The sequence below is a fragment of the Medicago truncatula genome, chromosome 1 (assembly GCF_003473485.1).
Source record: "Medicago truncatula cultivar Jemalong A17 chromosome 1, MtrunA17r5.0-ANR, whole genome shotgun sequence".
Taxonomy (NCBI): domain Eukaryota; kingdom Viridiplantae; phylum Streptophyta; class Magnoliopsida; order Fabales; family Fabaceae; genus Medicago; species Medicago truncatula.
Window position 1 is genome coordinate 41843842 of NC_053042.1, and position 19587 is coordinate 41863428.

At 30.5% G+C, this 19587-nt stretch overlaps 2 protein-coding genes across 2 annotated transcripts; both read right to left on the reverse strand.

Annotated features, from left to right (window-relative positions):
- Positions 1-369: 369 nt before the first annotated feature.
- Positions 370-4436, reverse strand: LOC11415681 (pectin acetylesterase 12). The gene is made up of 12 exons (XM_024783134.2): positions 4092-4436; positions 3582-3664; positions 3186-3315; positions 3010-3083; positions 2639-2725; positions 2432-2556; positions 2261-2321; positions 1970-2023; positions 1755-1832; positions 1527-1632; positions 1279-1424; positions 370-892 (listed from the first exon to the last, which is right to left on the reverse strand). The coding sequence occupies exons 1-12, from the start codon at positions 4288-4290 to the stop codon at positions 785-787; spliced, it is 1251 nt and encodes a 416-aa protein (XP_024638902.1). The 5' UTR covers positions 4291-4436; the 3' UTR covers positions 370-784.
- Positions 4437-11269: 6833 nt separating this feature from the next.
- Positions 11270-14782, reverse strand: LOC11415682 (protein NRT1/ PTR FAMILY 4.5). The gene is made up of 6 exons (XM_003591218.4): positions 14490-14782; positions 14313-14400; positions 14010-14227; positions 13419-13841; positions 13228-13343; positions 11270-12493 (listed from the first exon to the last, which is right to left on the reverse strand). Exons 1-6 carry the CDS (start codon positions 14490-14492, stop codon positions 11521-11523), a joined length of 1821 nt encoding a protein of 606 aa, XP_003591266.1. The 5' UTR covers positions 14493-14782; the 3' UTR covers positions 11270-11520.
- Positions 14783-19587: the final 4805 nt, after the last annotated feature.

Below are 19587 nucleotides of genomic sequence, written 5' to 3' on the forward strand. Positions count from 1 at the left end.
ATGCAAATCACGCTCTCTCTATCTGCGGATATTAGCTCCTTAATCCACCCTCCGTCAGGTTGTGTCAACCTGTTATGGAAGGATGTTGCCGGAGTTTATTTTAATTGTCGTATCCGCGTGTTGTTCGGGGGAAGGGAAGTGAAGTGATAAGAAAAAATAGGATTCAATTCGTACCCCCTACAAAATATTAACTATACTAATATTTGTCATATCAGAAAACTGATGATTATTGATATTTGTCATCAGATAATCTCAGACCAAAAATCAATGCTGCATCAGATAAATTCACACATCAATAGTGGTGACAATCAAAACAAATTCACTCAAAAGAATATGTGAATTGTATCTTCAATCAACAATCAGTCAACAAAAATTCAAAGTGTCAGGCTAGTTTAATTGTGGTAATATGGAAGTCCAAAAGGTAAAATGAGGAACCCTTTTATTCGATTCCCAACTAAAAGGGAAACATCGTATGGAGATAATCTCAGTTCAATCACTATCAATGCTCATCTTATTACAATGTATATATTTTGGTAGTCTATTACCTCTCCCAAGCTTTGTAAAAATCAAAAGGGATTTGCTTAGCATTCCCCACTAATTGATCTATACATAAAAATTTCTCTCCCTAACTACTAATTCTTGGAAAAGGCTTATTGAGTTTTCATTTTTCAGTAGCAATTTTCTTTTATTGTTTTGATCATTGATTGAATAGCATATTTCAGAATTGTTGATGAGAAATGAACCAAGCGAGTGAGTGAGATGAGTGAGACAGAAGAAGTTTGGCTCATCTGAAAACCAAATGGTGGCATGTGTTATCACAAGGGTAAGGACAATCAATGTCCTTAACTGCGGCTCGGTCAAAATACCAGTCTCCAACAGCCAGAGCAATTGCCTACATATTGTCAATGCATAAGGGTTAGATATGACATATAAACAATAAGATCTTAAATCTTAAAAAGAGCAGTATGAGTAGATTTCAAAGACTAACGATAGAAACTAAAGAGCAACAGAAATAGCAGTGTCATGAAAAATAATGGAATCATCACCGCTGCATAACACTATGTTATATTATGGCTAATAAACAAAGAAAGCATAAACAATTTCCTAGAATTCTCCATGTGAATATTTTATGGCAAAAACAGGTGTAATTATTTAGTAATTATAAGCATTATTATTTTATTTATTTATTTATTCAGGTCTTTATATAATATAATCGCATACCAGCACGGAAACCTATAATATTTTAACTAGAGCTGCATAGGGATATGTGAAACTCACCTTGTTTCCTATGACAGGAGAGTTGTCAGCAAACCATGTGTCTTGCCTCTCAGATTGGCAGTGAGCAAAGCATGAATTTATGAACAATCCATTTTGACTTGATCTTGAGAAGCCTCTCACAACATTCACCATGTGATTCCTGAATCCTGTATCAGATTATAGTTAAATGACTTTATTCACTAACTAAATTGTTGAGAATTTTGTGTACTTCTAAATTAATGACAGCAATTTCTAATGCATCAACCCACCTTGCAGAAATTGGATTTGTGAACCGGAACATTTATTATGGTTTAATCTGCATTCACGCCAATTGCCGTGGGGATCGGCCGATGAAGGAGCTAAGCTTGACTGGATCTATTGACAAAAAGAAAATATATTTGTTAAAAATATGTCAAGCAATGCATCACAGCAACCACAGATCATATAATATGATTTATTCGGAGTTTAGACGACCGAGTTAGAAATAAGATATTTACCTGCCACGAGTCATAGGCAGTATTAAGAATGAATAGCGGGGTTCTGACACTGGCAATCAAGTTCTCAGGAAAGAAGCACTGAAACAAAGGAAAAGGATATTACTGAAAGGTCAACTCTGAACAATAATTAACAACGGAGCACTTAGTTTTCCTCAAATTCATTCAAATGAAACTACAATTTCTAAATATTTAGAACAAGAGATATCAATTATTACCGAAGTGGGATCAAGATGATTAGTACAAACGCGTGGAAGATTCTTCTGCGCTCCCTGCAATGAGTGCAAAAAAATATTTATCATCAATCATCATGCTTTATATAAGGTTATATAACCATGCCAAATGACCAAGTTTTAAGCCATATAAACTATTGTTTGTCAAAAAAAAACCCATATAAACTATTTGGCATGTGGTAGATGCTCTATTAATATTAAACAAAATGTTTCAAATTCAAGTGTAAGAAAGATCCATGGCCAAAACAGAATGATCTCAAGAAAAAAGTGCAGTACCTGTAGGGTGACAACACCGTTGAAAAAATTCCTGAGGGTATGCCCACCAGCTACATCAACACTATATTCGGGGGGGAAAACAATTAGGAATTAATTTCAGGACAAAAAATGATGTGATAATAATGATGGAAATGGCATTTGTAGAATGAAATACTGAAGTTAGGAACTCACGCATTAAGAAATAACCCAGCATCACTGAGGCACTTCACTTTGGTAGTCCTTGGGAAATGACCTCGAAATTCATCGCAGTGTAAAATAGTAGCAAGACCACCAGCTGAGCATCCAGAAAGAAGAGCCTGAAGGAAACAAAGTTGTAAATAACACGAGAAGAAAGATTACTTAAGCAGCAATGTGCATGCGCGCATGTATGTGTACAACCTGCTTGGCAAAACGCATTCCTTTTGACATCAAATCCTCCACTGCAGCCAACCAAATGCGCTGTCCTCTGAATTGCAACTGCGCAGCCTATGTCAACCGATAATATTCAGAAATTAGTACTTTGAAATAACCCTACATTACATAGATCGACTAAAGTCATGTATGTGCATTAAGTGTCACTAGTGTTATTTTCTCTTCCTTATGCATTATTCATACAGTTTTTCACACTGAAATTGTGAGCACATATGCCTACTTTTCATTCATACAGACATAATGTATGATGTATCTACTATCAACAGCTAACACTAACAGAGGTGTAACCTATGAAAAAATGAATAAAATTGGCTATCATTTCAGTTTTGAAGATTTACCTTATCTTCACTATCCCCGGTAAAAGAGGCACCATCACAGTAACGAATTTTCACTCTGTTCCAGTTAAAAAAATCTGCAATCATAAGGAACAATATGAGCCACACAGTTAAGCAAATCCTTTTGAGCATAATTGGAGTAGTCCAGAAACTCCAAATAGTTTCAGTTGAATGAAAACCTGGATTCTCTTGAGCATTATTGCTTAATATTCCAGTAAAAGGTATCGCTTTTTCCATGAATTTTGATGATCCACGCCGTGTTGTCTTGCGATAGACGCAAGTTCTACGGTTATTACACCAACCACCTCCCTGCCACAGAATTTCACTTAAATATCAAACCTGTGTTTGTATAGCACCACCGAGGAAGTAGCATTGGAAATAAACAATACTTCAAAACAGCAATACATGACATGTATTTAGATATTTTTCCTTCACAAAAAGTGTGTCCCAAACAACACTTTTAACAAGAAATACTTCTGATTTACCAATAGAAAAACTTGTCATCCTTTACAATATGAACATATTGAGAGAAAAAAAAAATATAAGAAGCATATATTAATTAGATCATGTGATACCTCTAAATTAACAAGCCAGCTGTTTGCACCGGATCCGTATCCGTGATCAAAATGATAAGCAGGCAATGTTCCATCCAAGCAGACTGCCAAAAACAAATTAATTTAGTATATTCATTTTCAGCCAAATCAAAAGCTACAGATTTTAAGACATTGAGTTAATGAACAATTTTTTGGCATAAACAGCCAAACAAAGCTGAGTTGGTTACATGCATTTTTTTTATTCACATATATAACATGGCAAGTTAGGGGTAAATTTTGTGAATGCGTAATAACTTTCAGAAACAAAACTTCAAAGGAATTAAAAATATAAAAAAAATAACATTTTTAATTGATAATAAATTACATACATTCTAAATAACAAATTAACAATAGATCTTATAAAAACATAAAATGAATGTTACATAAAAAACAACAACTAATCAATTATGTTTCTCAGCTCATATGAACTAATAATCAAATAAAAAAAAAAAACTTTTATTTATATCAAAGAAGGTTAGAAATGGATTATACCAGCTCCTTTAGCAGCAGCAGATTGAATAAGGGTTATTCCAACCATGTGAGGCTGAGCCACAAGTGAAGAAAAAGAAGAAGCTTCATGAGCTTCTAAGATAGAGAGTTCAGTTTCATTGATGTGATAATATGCATTTGCATCAACCCAGTTGGTGAAAACAAGTGCTATTACAATGCAAACCCAGAAAAGGTTCACCATGGTTATTGTTTCTTCTAAATCTTTGTGTTTTGTTTTGTGAAAGAAACAAAACACAAAGGTGCAAAATTTTTGGTTTATAGTAGGAAAGAAGGGTTATTTATTCTCCTCACCGATTAAGGGGTAATTAATTAGTAAATTAATATTATAAATAATGAAGGGTAAGAAGAAGAAGGAAGAGAAGAAGAGAAGTGGGAGATTTAGAAAGGAACAAGACAATGTATGTGTTTGCCGGGCTTTTTAAGGTTTTTGTCTTTATTCCTACAGATAGATTAAGGTTTTTTTGGAAGCGCATGAGTTTGAATCGGGATCTTATATATTTATACATTGCCGTTATTAATTGAGTTAAGTTTATAGGAATCAATTATACTAAATTATAAAATTATCGAGGAGATTTGATCATGTCTCTTATCAACGATTGTTGTTGGAGTTTTTTTAAGGATTTTGTTTCATCAAAAAATTAAACTAAATTTTGGAGGATTTATCCTTTCATGAGGTTGTTAATTACTTGACTAAAAAAAAATAGTTCTTACAAAATATTTTATTTTATTTTAATAGAGTTCTTATGAAATTGTTTATGCAAAATATTAAAATGTAAATAAATTTGCACCAAAAAAAAAAAAAAATGTAAATAAATTCACTTTAAGACTACATTCAATGCATATAATGACTATCTTTGAATGTCTAATATCTATCGTATTAAATATTTTACTTAGTTTTCGTCAAAAATAACGTTTTGTTCATTAAAAAATATTTTAATCTTATAATGTTGAGGTGCAGTTTAAGATTTATATTAAATAGATAGATGTTTTCTTTAAGGGATATTAAATAGATGTTTGAATACCTTTTTTTCTTTTTTTTTTGGGATAACATGTTTGAATGCTTTAATATACTATATCAAAAAGAAGGCTGTAATTGCAATTTTTCCTTTATTATATTTTATTGTGTCAAATAATATTTTTTAATAATAGGATTTGTCTAAATATAAAAAAAAAAAAAAAAAAATATTAATAATAATAATAGGATTTGTCTATGTTAACTAACTATTAAAAATAAATGTAGTCTTTGAATATCATATCCAAAAATCAAATTCAAAAGAAACCATCAAGTTTTTTTTTTAGTTTCTTTCCTTCAATGGATCATGAAAATATTATTTTATATATTTAAATTATGATCCTTGATTATTATTTTACACATCCATCATCTTTTAAACTACATCTACAAAAATCATCTTATTAACTAACAAAATTACACATAAGCTCCCCAACTTAATTCGGTTGATAGGGACATTACATAATATATATCACTGAACTATTTGACAAAAAATTACGCATAAGCAAGTTTTATTTTTAATAAGTTAAATTAGTTCACTTAAATTAGCACGGATGAGAATCGAACCTAAAACTTAGAGAAGGAAGACAATGTCAGATCTCAAATCAATACCACTAAATCAACCTAAACGGAAGCGCTTAACACAAATTAGTTGCGAAACAGATTAATTTTCTATCCAATTCATAACTGCCGACAATAACAAGAAAGAAAACTCAACTTAAATTCAACTTATGCGTCAGCTTATGTTAATTTACTTATTTTCTTTAATTTGATGATGACCAAGATTGGAATCATGAAACTTTTCCTTCTTAGCTATACGTTATACTTATCATATCAAAGCTTGTTGTTATCAATGGGCACACAAGATAGGATTATAAGTGATTACAGATCACAAATACCACTGACTAACTAAGTGACATAAACATTTGGTGTAACGTCAAAACCTATTGTGACTATAGTGACCAATTCTCACCTCAAATCCACCCATAACTCATCACTTGCTTAATTAACCTGAGGTCTACGTTCCGTTCACGCAACATCTTTATTTTCATTCTTGCATGTGTGCCTCTAATTTATAGATTTTATATATTTCAATGAATACCCTTATATATATATAACATACATTCACACAAGTTTGCACATTTCTCACGCAACACATTCGTTAACCAAGTTATGTGCACATTTATGAGAGCTTTTGACCTGTGTTGATCAATATTGGACTTGTGTGTCCTCGTCTTGTCTTGATTATATTTTACGTTAAGTTTATTTTTGTTTTTTGCTCACGTCAATTTGGAGCATATGATATGTTTATATAATGTTTTAAGATTTGAGAACAATATTTTTTTCTTATGGGTTCTATAAAAAAATTCATAGGGCAGAATAATTTTTTAACATAGCTAATTTGCTTAAATAACTACCAAGTTACTTTGAAAACAAAAAATATAACTGTCTAAAAAAATGCACATGCATGATGCATCACGTTTATAAAATTATTTATTTTGACTAAGCTAAAATGAGATTATATTACCAAATAATCCGAGTCCTCCAAGCACAAGACGTATTTTGGGTCTTGATAACGAGTGCCCCGGGACACTCTTTAAGCATTCTAAAATAAAAAATTATACTTTAAAAAGTCAAATATTTTGATTTTCAATGTTTTGAATACGCGTATTTTTATAAATATTAACCATTTATAGTCCTTAAAAAATGCTCGTAGCACTCGTTAGCATTTCTCCTTATAAAATTATAGTAATTATTTTTACTTAAAAAGGTTAAGAAAAGGATCATTTCCGCAAATCAACATATTGATTGATTTTAAGAAATGCTCGAGGTGGATAAGATCTAATAATACAATACTTTAATGAAAAATGCTAACAAATCCTAAGAATATTTATTAAGAAGTTTAAAGCAAAAATTTATTTTATAAATTGTGTACGTATTCATGAAATTGAAACATCAAAAATTAATTTTTTTTTTCTCAATAAATTTATCAATTGTTTTCTTTTTAAGATTTATTAATAGATGTCCTAAAGTATTTGTTACCATGAACCTAATTCAATTAGTCATGTGAGGGGTGCCATATATTAATACGACCTGATTGACTTTGCCAGAAAAAGGAAATAAAAATAGAGTTTATGAATCAAAAGACTTGTACACATTTCAGTGCAACCCCATTTGTAAATGAATCAACATGCAGGAACAGTGATTTTGCTAGATCTAGGTATTAAAGCCAAATGTGGATGTGTTATCTTAAGTAATCTCTCGTTCTTTGTCGGTTTTTTTAATTTTTTTATGATTTTCAATTGTCGTTTTTAAAGCGATATTACTGTTTTGTCAAAATTATTCATACATGAATAGAGAGAGAAGTATAAAATAAGACAAAAATAGTTAAGTGTATTATAATAAAATGTAAAATATTTTTTTAAAAGTAACAAAAATTACTAGTTTTATTGCTGTGTGTAAACAATCTTAAAATGACAACTAAAAATGAACGAAAGTAGTAATTCTCATATACTCAAATCAAATGGGTTATGTTTTTCTACGTTTTTTGTCAAAAAAATAAAAATATGTCTCTTTCTTCTCATCTAGTACTAGTAAGATGATCAATTTTATATATAAAAATGTAAGATGATCAATTTTATAAAAATGAAAGTTTAACTCTAATTAATATTATTTGTTTCGCTCTTAACTCAACATATTCCTTTAGATTTTCTTTCAAAACAATATTTCTTTTGGATTTATGATAATCATGAATATATCAACAGTTCTTTTAAGAAGTTAAATTATTAGTCCATTCAAATTGGCATTGCGAAGAATCTTGAATATATCATTTAGCAAAAAAATATTATTATCTTTTTATTTTTGTTTATATATTTCTTTTATTTGGGTGAAGCTGTCAAAAAGATCAATTATTGTGATATACAAAGGTGGGAGATCTAAAATATTTCTCAAGCACATGTGCAAGGGTGCAACTGCGTACACACCTAACTAGCCCTCATGATTTACTTGCCAGTTGCCACTTTAACTTATTGAACACAAGTGAGATCTTATCATAGTCACATATGTGAGTTAATATTATTATTTATTTATTAATATATAATTAGGGCCTTTTAAAAAAATTAAAATATCATTATGATATAAACTTACATGCTTTTTATTTTATTATTATGTCTATCACAAATCACAATGTCCATCTTTTGTTGTCTCACTCCTGAGTTTTTTTTTCTTTTGTTATATCTCTAACTTATAAAGGAAACATAAATTTACTTTGTATTAATTAAATTTGGTGTCAGTGTGTGCATATGTGCAAATATACTTTAATTGTGGAACTGCAACTTAATTAAAGGAAGAGGCAGAAGCAAATAGAAGGGACAACTTTAGGTCTGGCCTGCATTGAGCAAGATATCTTCATATACACCAAAGCCCTACCAAGTTATATATCACGATCCACAATATTATTCATTCCCAAAAGATTGAAGCCTAGATTAAATTAATTAAATGATATATTAAGAGGGGTTTAATTCAGTTTGGTTTTTTGCCAAATGGCAAATGTTTGTGTACGTATCCGTGTAGATGCGTCGTTGATAATGCTTATCTGAATTCTCCACTCTATTAATTTGAGCATATAGTGTACTCCATATACTATATACTATAGTAATAGGCACGACTTTTTGGCTTATAATATAAAAGTTCATGTAATTTTATAGTGATTTAAAGGAAGTCAAGAAAATTTAAAAAATGTGATAAATCTGAATCCATATACTATTAGTTTGAATGATATATATATATAATTGATAAGGAGCTAGAAGAAGAGATGGGAATAACCATTCAGATCTTGAAATCTAAATCATGCAATATTTTATTCAATTCATCTGTTTTTCTTCTTACTTTTCTTGTATCTTTTTATTTATCTAAGAAGCTTGCATGTTTCTACACATGGCATGTCTCTACACTGACTAGTGACTACTAAACTGTTTTTTTGTTTTCTCCCTGCCATTCCCCTTAATTCATATTGTATTAGGGAAAGAGGATGGGTATATTATGCAGCCATGCAGACATTGGAGGATAAAGGGAAAAAAATTAATTAGAACTTTAGAAGGAATTAGCCTCACCAATTAATTAACATGGCAATGGCTTTGTATTAAAAAAATAGCATGGTGTAATTTTATTGATGATCATGGAAATAGATTGTTTTGATGAGGCTATTCAATTGCATTCAGACATTTGACAATATTTTATGGGTTTAAGTACTTAACCATAAATTAAGTGAGTGAGACTATCTGAATCGTGCATGGTGCACACATCTATTTCTTTTTCGTGTAGTTTTGTGAGAAAAATTTGGCACAAAGTTTACGAGTGGATGCTCAATCAGTCAATCTAACGTTCAAGGGGTGTGAAAAGTGTTATTGATGAGCTTCATGGGTTAAATGTATTTGGTAGTTATATGGGCTCTTTCCTTAGCTCTTGGCTGAGTTTGGCCCATTATTTTAGTTACATTTCTAAATAAAAAATATATATATATTACCCCATACCCCTATTTTTATTGAAAATTGTTTTTCCCATTTTAAAACACATGGAAATCAAATTACCAAAAAACCCAATGGAAGTTAATTACAACTCGCTTCAAAAGAGAAAAGTGAGTTATAGTTAACTATTGTTGGGGATTTTTTGGTCATTTCCATGTGTTGTTAAACAACTTCTTATGTGAGAAAAGCAATGTTCATTTTTATTTGTCTGCACCTACAAACCATAAGAAATGCTAATTTTACCCGTTTCGATTTTACCTGAGTTAACACGATTTGACATCTAAAAACGTAAATTCGTCCAAATTTACGAGTTAACACTCGATTTGTATAACATTGCTTAGCACAACCACAAAATTGAGGGGGTCCTAATCCAAATCATGCTTGTTGCTTTGTGTATACAGAAGTGGGAACAGCCGCTACCAAAGCCAACAACTGTTCCCTTTACCTTAGATGATTCACCATCTATGTCTCCAACACCAAATCAACCCTCCACCAAAGCCAAAATGGCTAGCGAGAGAGAGTGTTATTGGCTTTTTGAAAAAACAGATTGTGTATGGGAAGCGATCCTCTTCGGTGACTTTTTTCTCAAGCAGAAACAAAGTTGCACACAAAACACATGACTGGAGACGGATATGACTGTAATATTCGAGACTATTTTAATTAACATGGTCCACAATCAAACACTATTTTAAAATTTTGATACATTGAAACATTACTATAGTTATTCATTACACATTTAAACGAAGAATGTTGCTTAGGTGATATTTTTTTTGAATGAAATGTTGCTTTGGTGATTATGAATATATAAATTTTGTGGTCCAAAATAAGTCTGTAAATATTATTGCAAGATACCGTACGCTTGTCTTGTGAGGAAAACAATGGTACAATTTTGAAATTGGATGCTCCTGTAAAGTGAAGAGATTCACACTCAAAATCAAAACCCCACTACCTAATTCCAACTTCGACTGTGTAATAAAGCAAGCACAAGGATAGTTACTGACGTGATGACTTTTTTTTGTTGACTTTAAGTATGTAGTGTTGCAAATCTAGGAAGAAAAATAGAGGCACAACGAGGCCCATTTTCGGTTTAAGACGTTTTTTATAAGTCTTCTTTTATTGGGTGAAAATATGTTTAAAATCATAATTAGTTATATTTAGTAAATGTTTTATAAAGTTACCATTTTGTTTCACGAAGACTGTTAACTAGTGCTCTATACTATGAATGTCTTAGAATTTATATAGTCAAAATCTTAAAAGTGTAACAAATGATATTTTTAATGTAAACGTTTCTTTTTATTTTGTTTCAATGGCTAGTTTCTCGAGACACTAATTATACAAATATATAAATATGTATAAAATATATTAGGAGGAAATAATATCCGTAAACATTATTTTTAGGGGATATCTAAATTGCTAACATGGTTTTTCGATGTTGTCGGGTTTCAAATCGAATTTCTCAAAGGTTATGAGAGATACTCTCAACCAAATGAGCTCTAGAGACAGTCATTAACATGGTCTAATATACAAAGTCCGAATAGGTCAACTTATTTTAATAACATATGGACATGATAAAAAATAAAAAGATGGTGTAAACTTATCTTATTAACGTATATTATGATATGATGTTTTGTCACAAAAAGAAAATATATTATGATAAAGGTTAAAAGAAGAAAATGAAAGAAGAGAAAACCTTTGACTCTGTACACAGAGACATAGAGACCGTGCCAGAATCAACAATAGTACCAATCAATTATACAAGCACGCATGTAACATAAAATAGAAATATCAACCACTTCCTATTTCCACATCCAATGTTTTACCATACACAACCTACTACTATGTTTTCCTTAACATCAAATCAATGTCTTCTTCAACATCATCTATGCCTCTCTTTCTCTTTGCCATCATCTGTTTCATCAGAAGAAGAGGGTCCCTCAGTATTGGCTTCACTAGTTTGGCTACTTTCTTTTGCCTTAGCTTTATCATCATGTTTTCTTCCACCAACCATTAAGAGATGTGTTTCACCTAATTCCTTTGAATTGTTACTATCTTCTTCTGATTTGTACTTGTACCAAGAGGCCCAATAGAGGAAGTTAAAGAAATTAAGACAGCTTAATATAGCTAAGAACCAATAAAACAAGTTCAAATTGTTTTGATTTAAATCAAAACCTTGTAACCAACCTTGTTTACTTGGTGTGATCCTTTTAGTAACAGTGTTAATAACATTAACAAAAACAGTACTTAAGAAGTAACCAAGTGACATGGACAAAAATGTGAATGAAGTTGAAAGTGATTTCATGGTTGAAGGTGCTTCTCTGTAGAAGAATTCTAATAGTCCAACAAGTGTGAACATGTCTGCAATACCAAATATAGCATATTGAAAAGATAACCAAAATAGGCTTATTGGTTTTGAAGGGTCTTTTCTTCCTTGATCTCTTCTTTTAACTTCTATAAAACCAGCTATTGTCATTGAAATGGCAGAGAGTACTAGTCCAACACCAACTCTTTGAAGCTGTGTAACACCTGAAGGGTGGTGAGTGATTTTTCTAATGAATGGTACAAAGAAAAGTTCATAAATTGGAATCAATGTGCATAAGAAAATTAGTGGGATAACAGGAATGGATGATGCAGGTACTGTGAAGGAACCAAGTTTAAGGTTCATTGAATTTCCTTGTTGAACTGAGAATGTTTGAAGCTGTGCTAAACATGTGTTCATTACAATTGTACTTGCCAATATAGGTAACATTCTTGTTAGGATTTTTACTTCTTCAACTTGTGTCACTGTGCAAACCTTCCATGGTTGTTGAGATTCAGAATTTTCTTGAAGAATTGCTGCTTTATCTAGAAACCTGATTCAATCCAACAAACCATAACATTTGAGTATACTTGCATGCATTTATTTGTGTAAAGGGAAATAAATGGGAATAAATGTTTTCTCAACCACAAACAATATCTAAGTCATCAATTATTGTGCATGTGAAGTTTGTCCTTCAATTTCACCTTGGCAAACTTCACCCTCTCAAAATAAACAAATAGCGCTTGGTGTATGTTTTGAATCACGATGAGTTTGACAAAATCGTAGCAGCACCTTGATTTCGTTAATATCAAATCGAAAGTGTAGACATTTGCGAAATCAGGGTGGCTCACTGCGATTCTATCATACTTTCTATGGTTCCAAAATAAATAATTGGTACTTGATTTTCACTTTCTATGTTATCTACAAAGAAAAAGGGAAAAAAAAGTGTGAAAAACTTTTTCAGTGAGTTTGTGTCAGTAGATTTATTATTATCACTTTTTCTTATGTTTTGGTGTTAACTAAAAAGCAAAAGAGAGGACATATTTTCCATGATCATTCTCTGTAAGTCTGCTACACCGAACGTGTAGAAGTGAGTGATAGTAGGCCCAAATTCTTGGCATTACTTAATTAGTCGTACTTGAAGAAAAAGAATCTTAACAATGTGCTGGACACAATGTAATTCATAATTGTCATCATGCATATCAACATTATTAGCCTAACTTAGTCCAACACATTATCACAAAATGTTAATTAAGCATTATGAATATGTAGAAGAAATGAAATAACCTCATTTGGTTAGTGTGTACAATCTTCTCTATAGTAGCATCTTTATACACTTCATAAAGTTGTTCATTAGATTCTGGCAGTTGTAGCTTTCTATTCTTAAAAGCCACAACAATAACCTGCATCAAACATTAATGGTTTAATAATTAATCAATGAACTAGTTAAAATGATTAAAGAATAATTAATTACTGACCTGAATAATCCTCAAAATAGGACTTTCACCAGGAGTTTTGATACGGTAAAAAGGTTTACCAATAGCAAGTGTTACAAAACCAATTGAAGAAGCTACTGTTATGATGAAAAATCCCCAATGCCAAGCTTTTTGTGTACTAACCCAAACAATACCAGTAACACCAATAACTGAACCTAAAGTTGAACTAAGTAAAAGCCAATTGAAAAAAGTTGCAAGTGCTTTTGCTTCATTTGGATCCTTTTCATCAAATTGGTTAGCACCAAATGCTGTCAATGAACCTCTTACTCCACCCATTCCCAAAGCATACAAACACAATGATGTGTAAAACATTACAGCTATACCTCCTTCCACACAACTTGATTTACCACATGCTTTTGGATGTAAATTGTCCAATGCAGCTTGAACTGTGATCATTACCAAAGCCTAGACAATACAAGTATTAAAATTAATATCATTATTAACCTCTCTAAACCATATGTTTTTTTCTTTATTTTATGTAATTGGAACATGGCATTGGGATTTGGAATTTGGAGTGTTTGAAATATAAGAAGGGTTTTCTATATAATAATGATTAGTAATTAAAATACTTACCATAACTTCGAGTGATCCAAAAACCAGACATGTGGTGAATCTGTTGAGGTAAGTATCTGAGATGAAGGCACCAACAAGAGAGAGCAAGAAAGTTGAGCCCATAAAATTTGTCAAAGTGTTGGCAGAGCTTGAAAGATCAAAGTGCATCACTCCAATAAAGTATAGTACTAAGCTCACCATGTTTGTCACAAAACCCATGTTATCCAATGCTGACAAAACTACAGCAACAATTAACAAAATGTTACCAAATCAATAAGCTCATAAAAACAAAAGGAGTTAATTTGGTGAAAAAGTTTTACTTACCAAAGATGAACATGGAAGCTCTAAATCCACCTTTTTGTTTCTTCCATTGAATGATGGGTTTGAGTTCTTCTTTTACTTCTTTGTCTCCCTATAGTAACATATTTCAAATTGTTACAAAAGAGAAGAGGAAAAAAAAAATGTGAATAATGCATTGAATTGTTTAGCTAGCTAGCTTACCATTTTGGAGAGAGTATGAAAAGTTTCAATTTCTCAAACAAGAATGATGAGTTGAGATTGAAATGAGAAGAAGGTGAACATATAAACCCAAAATAGAAACTTTTGAAAGAAGCTTTCACTTGAGAGCAAAATGACTTAGAATTTTGATCATAAAAATCCACAAGAGGTTCTTATTTTTAATGTCTTACACTGTTGGTTCTGTTCTTTGGTATTTGTCTTCCATTCTAGTATTCTAGTATTTATGATGTTTTTTTCTCACTCTTTCTACCCTTTTTTTTCCCTTGGTTTCTGTGCTCACCGTCTTAACACACTTTCAAACATGCTTTACTAGTACTAAATCTAGTTGTGTGTTTGTGTTGTATTATTGAATTATTGATTGATAATGACATTTGACATTAGAAATTGTAATGCTTACGATATGTTTAAGGTTTGTTAATAATTAATGATGATTCATGGATGCTAATTCCATCAATTATCTTAATCAAATCTAACATATATGCCCCACTAAATTTTGATATATATGTCTGTCTTGTGTTATTTGTAATTTTGTAACACTGTTCCTTAATTAGAAGGTTTCAGTAATGTTCGCGGGTCAAATTGAAAGTGAGATTTTACCTTGTATAAATTAGTAAGACTTTTTCAGCTTTATACATAGCATGTGATCTGGTGTCTGTATCTCATCATATTCTGATGTATATTCAAATGAGTTGTGTCACAACTAAAATTTTATAAAGGAAATGAGGTAGTGTCACAAAAATTAAAGCAATAGAAAGAGAAAGTAAAAAGATAATATAAATATGAGAGTGAAAGTTGTCACAAAAATTATAAAAAATGGTTGTTCAAAAAACATTTCTCTATTCAAATTCATATAGTACTATTTGTAAAGTGTAAACTTTAATTATTCATATATCACGTGGCTAGCTTGTCTAATAATTTCCTCTTAATTTTTTTTTTGTGTGAAAATAATATTTACTCCTAATTATGTCATAAGAATAATAACAATGATATGCCATGGTGGTCATATTAATCAAATTTGTGTGGTTTCCTGTTATTGATAGTTAACTAGGAAAACAAATTTTTATTGTAAAAAAAAAATACTAGGAAAACAAATTTGCGTAGAAGTATTAAATTTTCATGATGCGGAGTTTGAAACTTGTCGCTGGTTTTAGGCATCAGACACAACACTGTCAGATGAAAAAGGATCCTATATTTTCCTTGCTGCAAGAAAAACCACAGATACCCCTAAAGTTCCCATTAAAAATATCAAAGATAATAAATAATGATACTTATTTAAGGGTTATTTAAGGGTTAATTATGTTTTAGATCTTATAAATAGACGTGTTTGCAACATTAGTCCCTATTTAAATTTTATTAAATTTTTGATCTCCAACGTTTTTTTCCATTAGTGAAATAGGTCCTCGCTGTTAATTGTTACTGATTGAGCAAACGGTGAAGCACACGTGGATGTCACATCTGACTGTTTTTGTTGGGTTAAATATGTTTTCAGTCCCTATAAAATTGAGGCATTTTAAGTTTAGTCCTTACTTAATTTTAATAGTTGTTTTAGTCCTTACAAAAATACTATGCACTCATTATTAGTCCTTGCTCAATTCAAATTTGTTTAATTTATGCTTAAACTCTTAAATTTTTTAACAATTTTTTGTAGATGTGTTAAGCATTACTCTTTGGTTGATCTGTAGGCATCTTGTATACTGCCACTAGTTTTGCATGAAATGAGAGCATATGGGTTGGTTCGAATTAATATGGACTTATTTTTCCACGCTCATTCAATATTTTGCCCCTGGTTAATGATATTAGGTTCCACTCAAATAATCTATGTCGCTTCAACATCTTTTGGTCAACATCTTTTGTTATGATAGACTACGTCTTCTTTATCTTGACGAAATGGGTGGAATGGCTATCCCAATGCCAAAAATATTCACGATTTTCACTATCTTATCGATGACTTTTTTTCCATTGTCAGGCATGAGTGGTTTTGTTGTTGAATTGATAGTTTTTTTTGGAATAATTACTAGTCAAAAATATCTTTTCATGATGAAAATACTATCAAAACTAGTTTTAGTAGGTTTTTTTAGTCCCTACAAAAAAAAAATAGTCTAATTTTAGTCCCTACTAAAACAAAGTTTGTTTAATTATCCTTAAACTCTTAAATTTTTGAACGAATTTTTTGAGACAAGTTTAGAACACTATGAAAGGTTCAATTAATAAAATTTAGAATTGTTTAACATGAAACGAATTAAATATGAGCAGAGACTAATATTGAATCAAATTTTGCGGCGGAACTTTTAGTAATGTTCTTAACACGTCTACAAAAAATTGTTAAAAAATTTAAGAGTTTAAGAATAAATTAAACAAATTTGAATTGAGCAGAGACTAATATTAAATGCATAGTATTTTTGCAAGGACTAAAACAACTATTAAAATTAAGTAAGAACTAAACTTAAAATGCCTCAATTTTACAGGGACTAAAAACATATTTAACCTAACAAAAAAAAGTCAGATGTAGCATCCACGTGTGCTTCTGTTTGCTCAATCAGCAACAATTAACAGCGAGGACCTATTTTGCTAACGAAAAAAAACGTCGGGGACCAAAAATTTAATAAAATTTAAGTAGGGACTAATGTTGGAAACGCGCCTATTTATAGGGACCTAAAACATAATTAACCCCTTATTTAATAATATTCATAATGGTGAAATCTATTTTTTTATATTTAAATAGATCTCACGTACATCTGTCACTTATTTATAATTTTTTAATAATATTATTTGAGAAACATCAAATCCTTTCAACTCAACACCCTCGTAACAAATATCTTAAACCAAATTTATTAATCATATGTCAATAACACTATATAACTCTATTTCAATAATCTAATATTAAAAAAATGTGAATCTCATTTAAAATTGGAAATCTACATTGAAGCTTTATTCCTACAATGTACTCAAAATAATGTTCCCTCAATAGAGGTACCTCATAGGTACCAAATTTTAAAAGGGAGAGATCTTCCGTTATACATTATCTAATATCTAATCCATCTGATCCATTTTATAAGAGATGAATAAGTCAATAAAAGTTGATTTATTTGATTCACAATAAAGATCAAGTAAATCAACTTTTATTGTCCCATTTGTCACTTATAAAAAGGACATAAGGGGGTATTAGTAGGTTCTATAAGTTTTATTTGAAGGAACTCAAATTCATGATAATAATTAAAAGAGACAATGAGTAGATTTTATTATTTATTTTTTATGGTATTAGAGTAAATTTTATTTATCTCATAGTTCATCTTCGAAACCTTTTTTTTTCCGTAATCGGATGAATAACATGAAGAAAAAAAGTTATTTTTTTGTGAAGATTTAACGAGACTTTATTTATCTTTTGATCAAACTTCATATTGACAAAATGTATTTTTTCCCTACACCAGAAGCTTAAGACAAAATAAAACAAATAAAGTTACTATTTTAGAGTGGAATAAATAACGGCAATCACTTTTTTAAATGTCGTGCTAATTTATTCCCTAAAAACGCATGTTAAATATTCTACAAGTAACAAATATTTATTGAAAAAAAAATTAATTTTCAATTTAAAAAAAAAATAAATTAACAGAAGTTGTAATACATAATTCTAATTTTAGTGTCTTAACATGTGTCATATAGTCCTAGAAAAAATGTGGTATAAGGATATACTATGTTAACATTTTCTTTTTTTCAAATATGATACTTACTTTTTCATTCTTAAGAGTCTAAACTTAAGTGCTGAGAAGTTAAAATTTGTGGCTTCGAATTCACATCTTGTAAATCAATGTATTTATTTTTTATCATCAAAGTTATATTATGAGACTTAATTCGATTACTCTATCGATTCAACCAAGTAAAACTCATTTACTATGTGATGTCAACTAGTTGGTTACAAAAATATTTTATTTGGATGTCCAAAAGATAATATTTTTAAGAGGAAAAAGTTAAAAGATTTCGTTTTATTAATTAATAATTTGTAAAATAGGAACACATTTGGTGGGTATATCCAGTTTCTGTGTCCCCATTAATGTGAAAAAAGTATTGAAAAATAAAAGGCAAAAAGGCAAATATTCTAGCCTTGTAGGTCAAAATAAATTGCTTAAAGTATGGGTCACATGATCCAGCTCAGATGTCGTCCTTTATGTCCCTTGGAGCTCCATTGTTAGGGAGAAAAGTCCATAAAGGCATAAACTTCAGTGTTCCCCTTTATTGTCTCAGAAATTCAGTTTAGCATTTTGCTTTATCATTGTAATCTCATTTTGCTGATAAAATTCGTATCTCATTTTTGTTGAGTTTTAAGTTTAAATGGTTAAATTTTAGATCGATTAATAATGGAGAAAGGTGGGATTTAGTATGGGAATGGAAAGTTCTTTTTTTTTTTATGGAAAAGTTGAATCTTGACCATTGATATAATAGTTTTTTATTCTAATGGATGTGATCTTTTACATGCAACTTGCTAAAACTTTTTGCTGGCAGATAGTATACCTTTTACAGCGGCCCCACCTGCTTATTAATTAACATTATTTCATCAAGGTTATTTATGATTCTAACCAATGTTTATAATCATATCTGTGTAGAGAGAGATTTGCAAAATAGTGAAAAAAAGTTTAAAAATAAATTGGTAACTAACTCCAACGAAAATGTGCAATTAGTGAGTAAATAAACTACTTCAACGGAGATCTCATCAGTAGTGTCGACGGAAAAGGAAGAATAGTTGAAATATGAAAATAGTGAAAATAAATCCTTATTTTGATGTACAAAATATGGGTTAGTAATATTTAAAAGATTAGATCGGTGTAAGATCATAACTTCGATTGTGTAACGAACAAGATCGATGAAAGATCTGATTGAGTTTTGCTTGATTAAACAACAAACTTTAGATCAGTGGGGTTAATCCATGGATGCCATAGAATATTATCGAGGGAGAAGGAATAATATAGACTGTTGTTTGAAGATTTCTCTGTTAAGAAATGAAGACGGCGTTTTCCAGTTTTTTCATTGGATTTGTTGAGTTTCGTTTTTTGCTTTTGAAGAGAAGGATGATGGGACCAAGCGTGTA

Excerpts from the sequence above, each read along its gene's own strand:
- LOC11415681 (XM_024783134.2), bottom strand. The coding sequence starts at position 4,290 with ATGGTGAACCTTTTCTGGGTTTGCATTGTAATAGCACTTGTTTTCACC. Across the intron at positions 3,316-3,581 it reads GCTGGCTTGTTAATTTAGAG|GGAGGTGGTTGGTGTAATAA; the intron begins GTATCACATGAT and ends ATTCTGTGGCAG. Across the intron at positions 2,557-2,638 it reads GAATGCGTTTTGCCAAGCAG|GCTCTTCTTTCTGGATGCTC; the intron begins GTTGTACACATA and ends TGTTTCCTTCAG.
- LOC11415682 (XM_003591218.4), bottom strand. Across the intron at positions 14,228-14,312 it reads AGCTTCCATGTTCATCTTTG|TTTTGTCAGCATTGGATAAC; the intron begins GTAAGTAAAACT and ends TTGTTGCTGTAG. Across the intron at positions 13,344-13,418 it reads CTATTTTGAGGATTATTCAG|GTTATTGTTGTGGCTTTTAA; the intron begins GTCAGTAATTAA and ends TGTTTGATGCAG.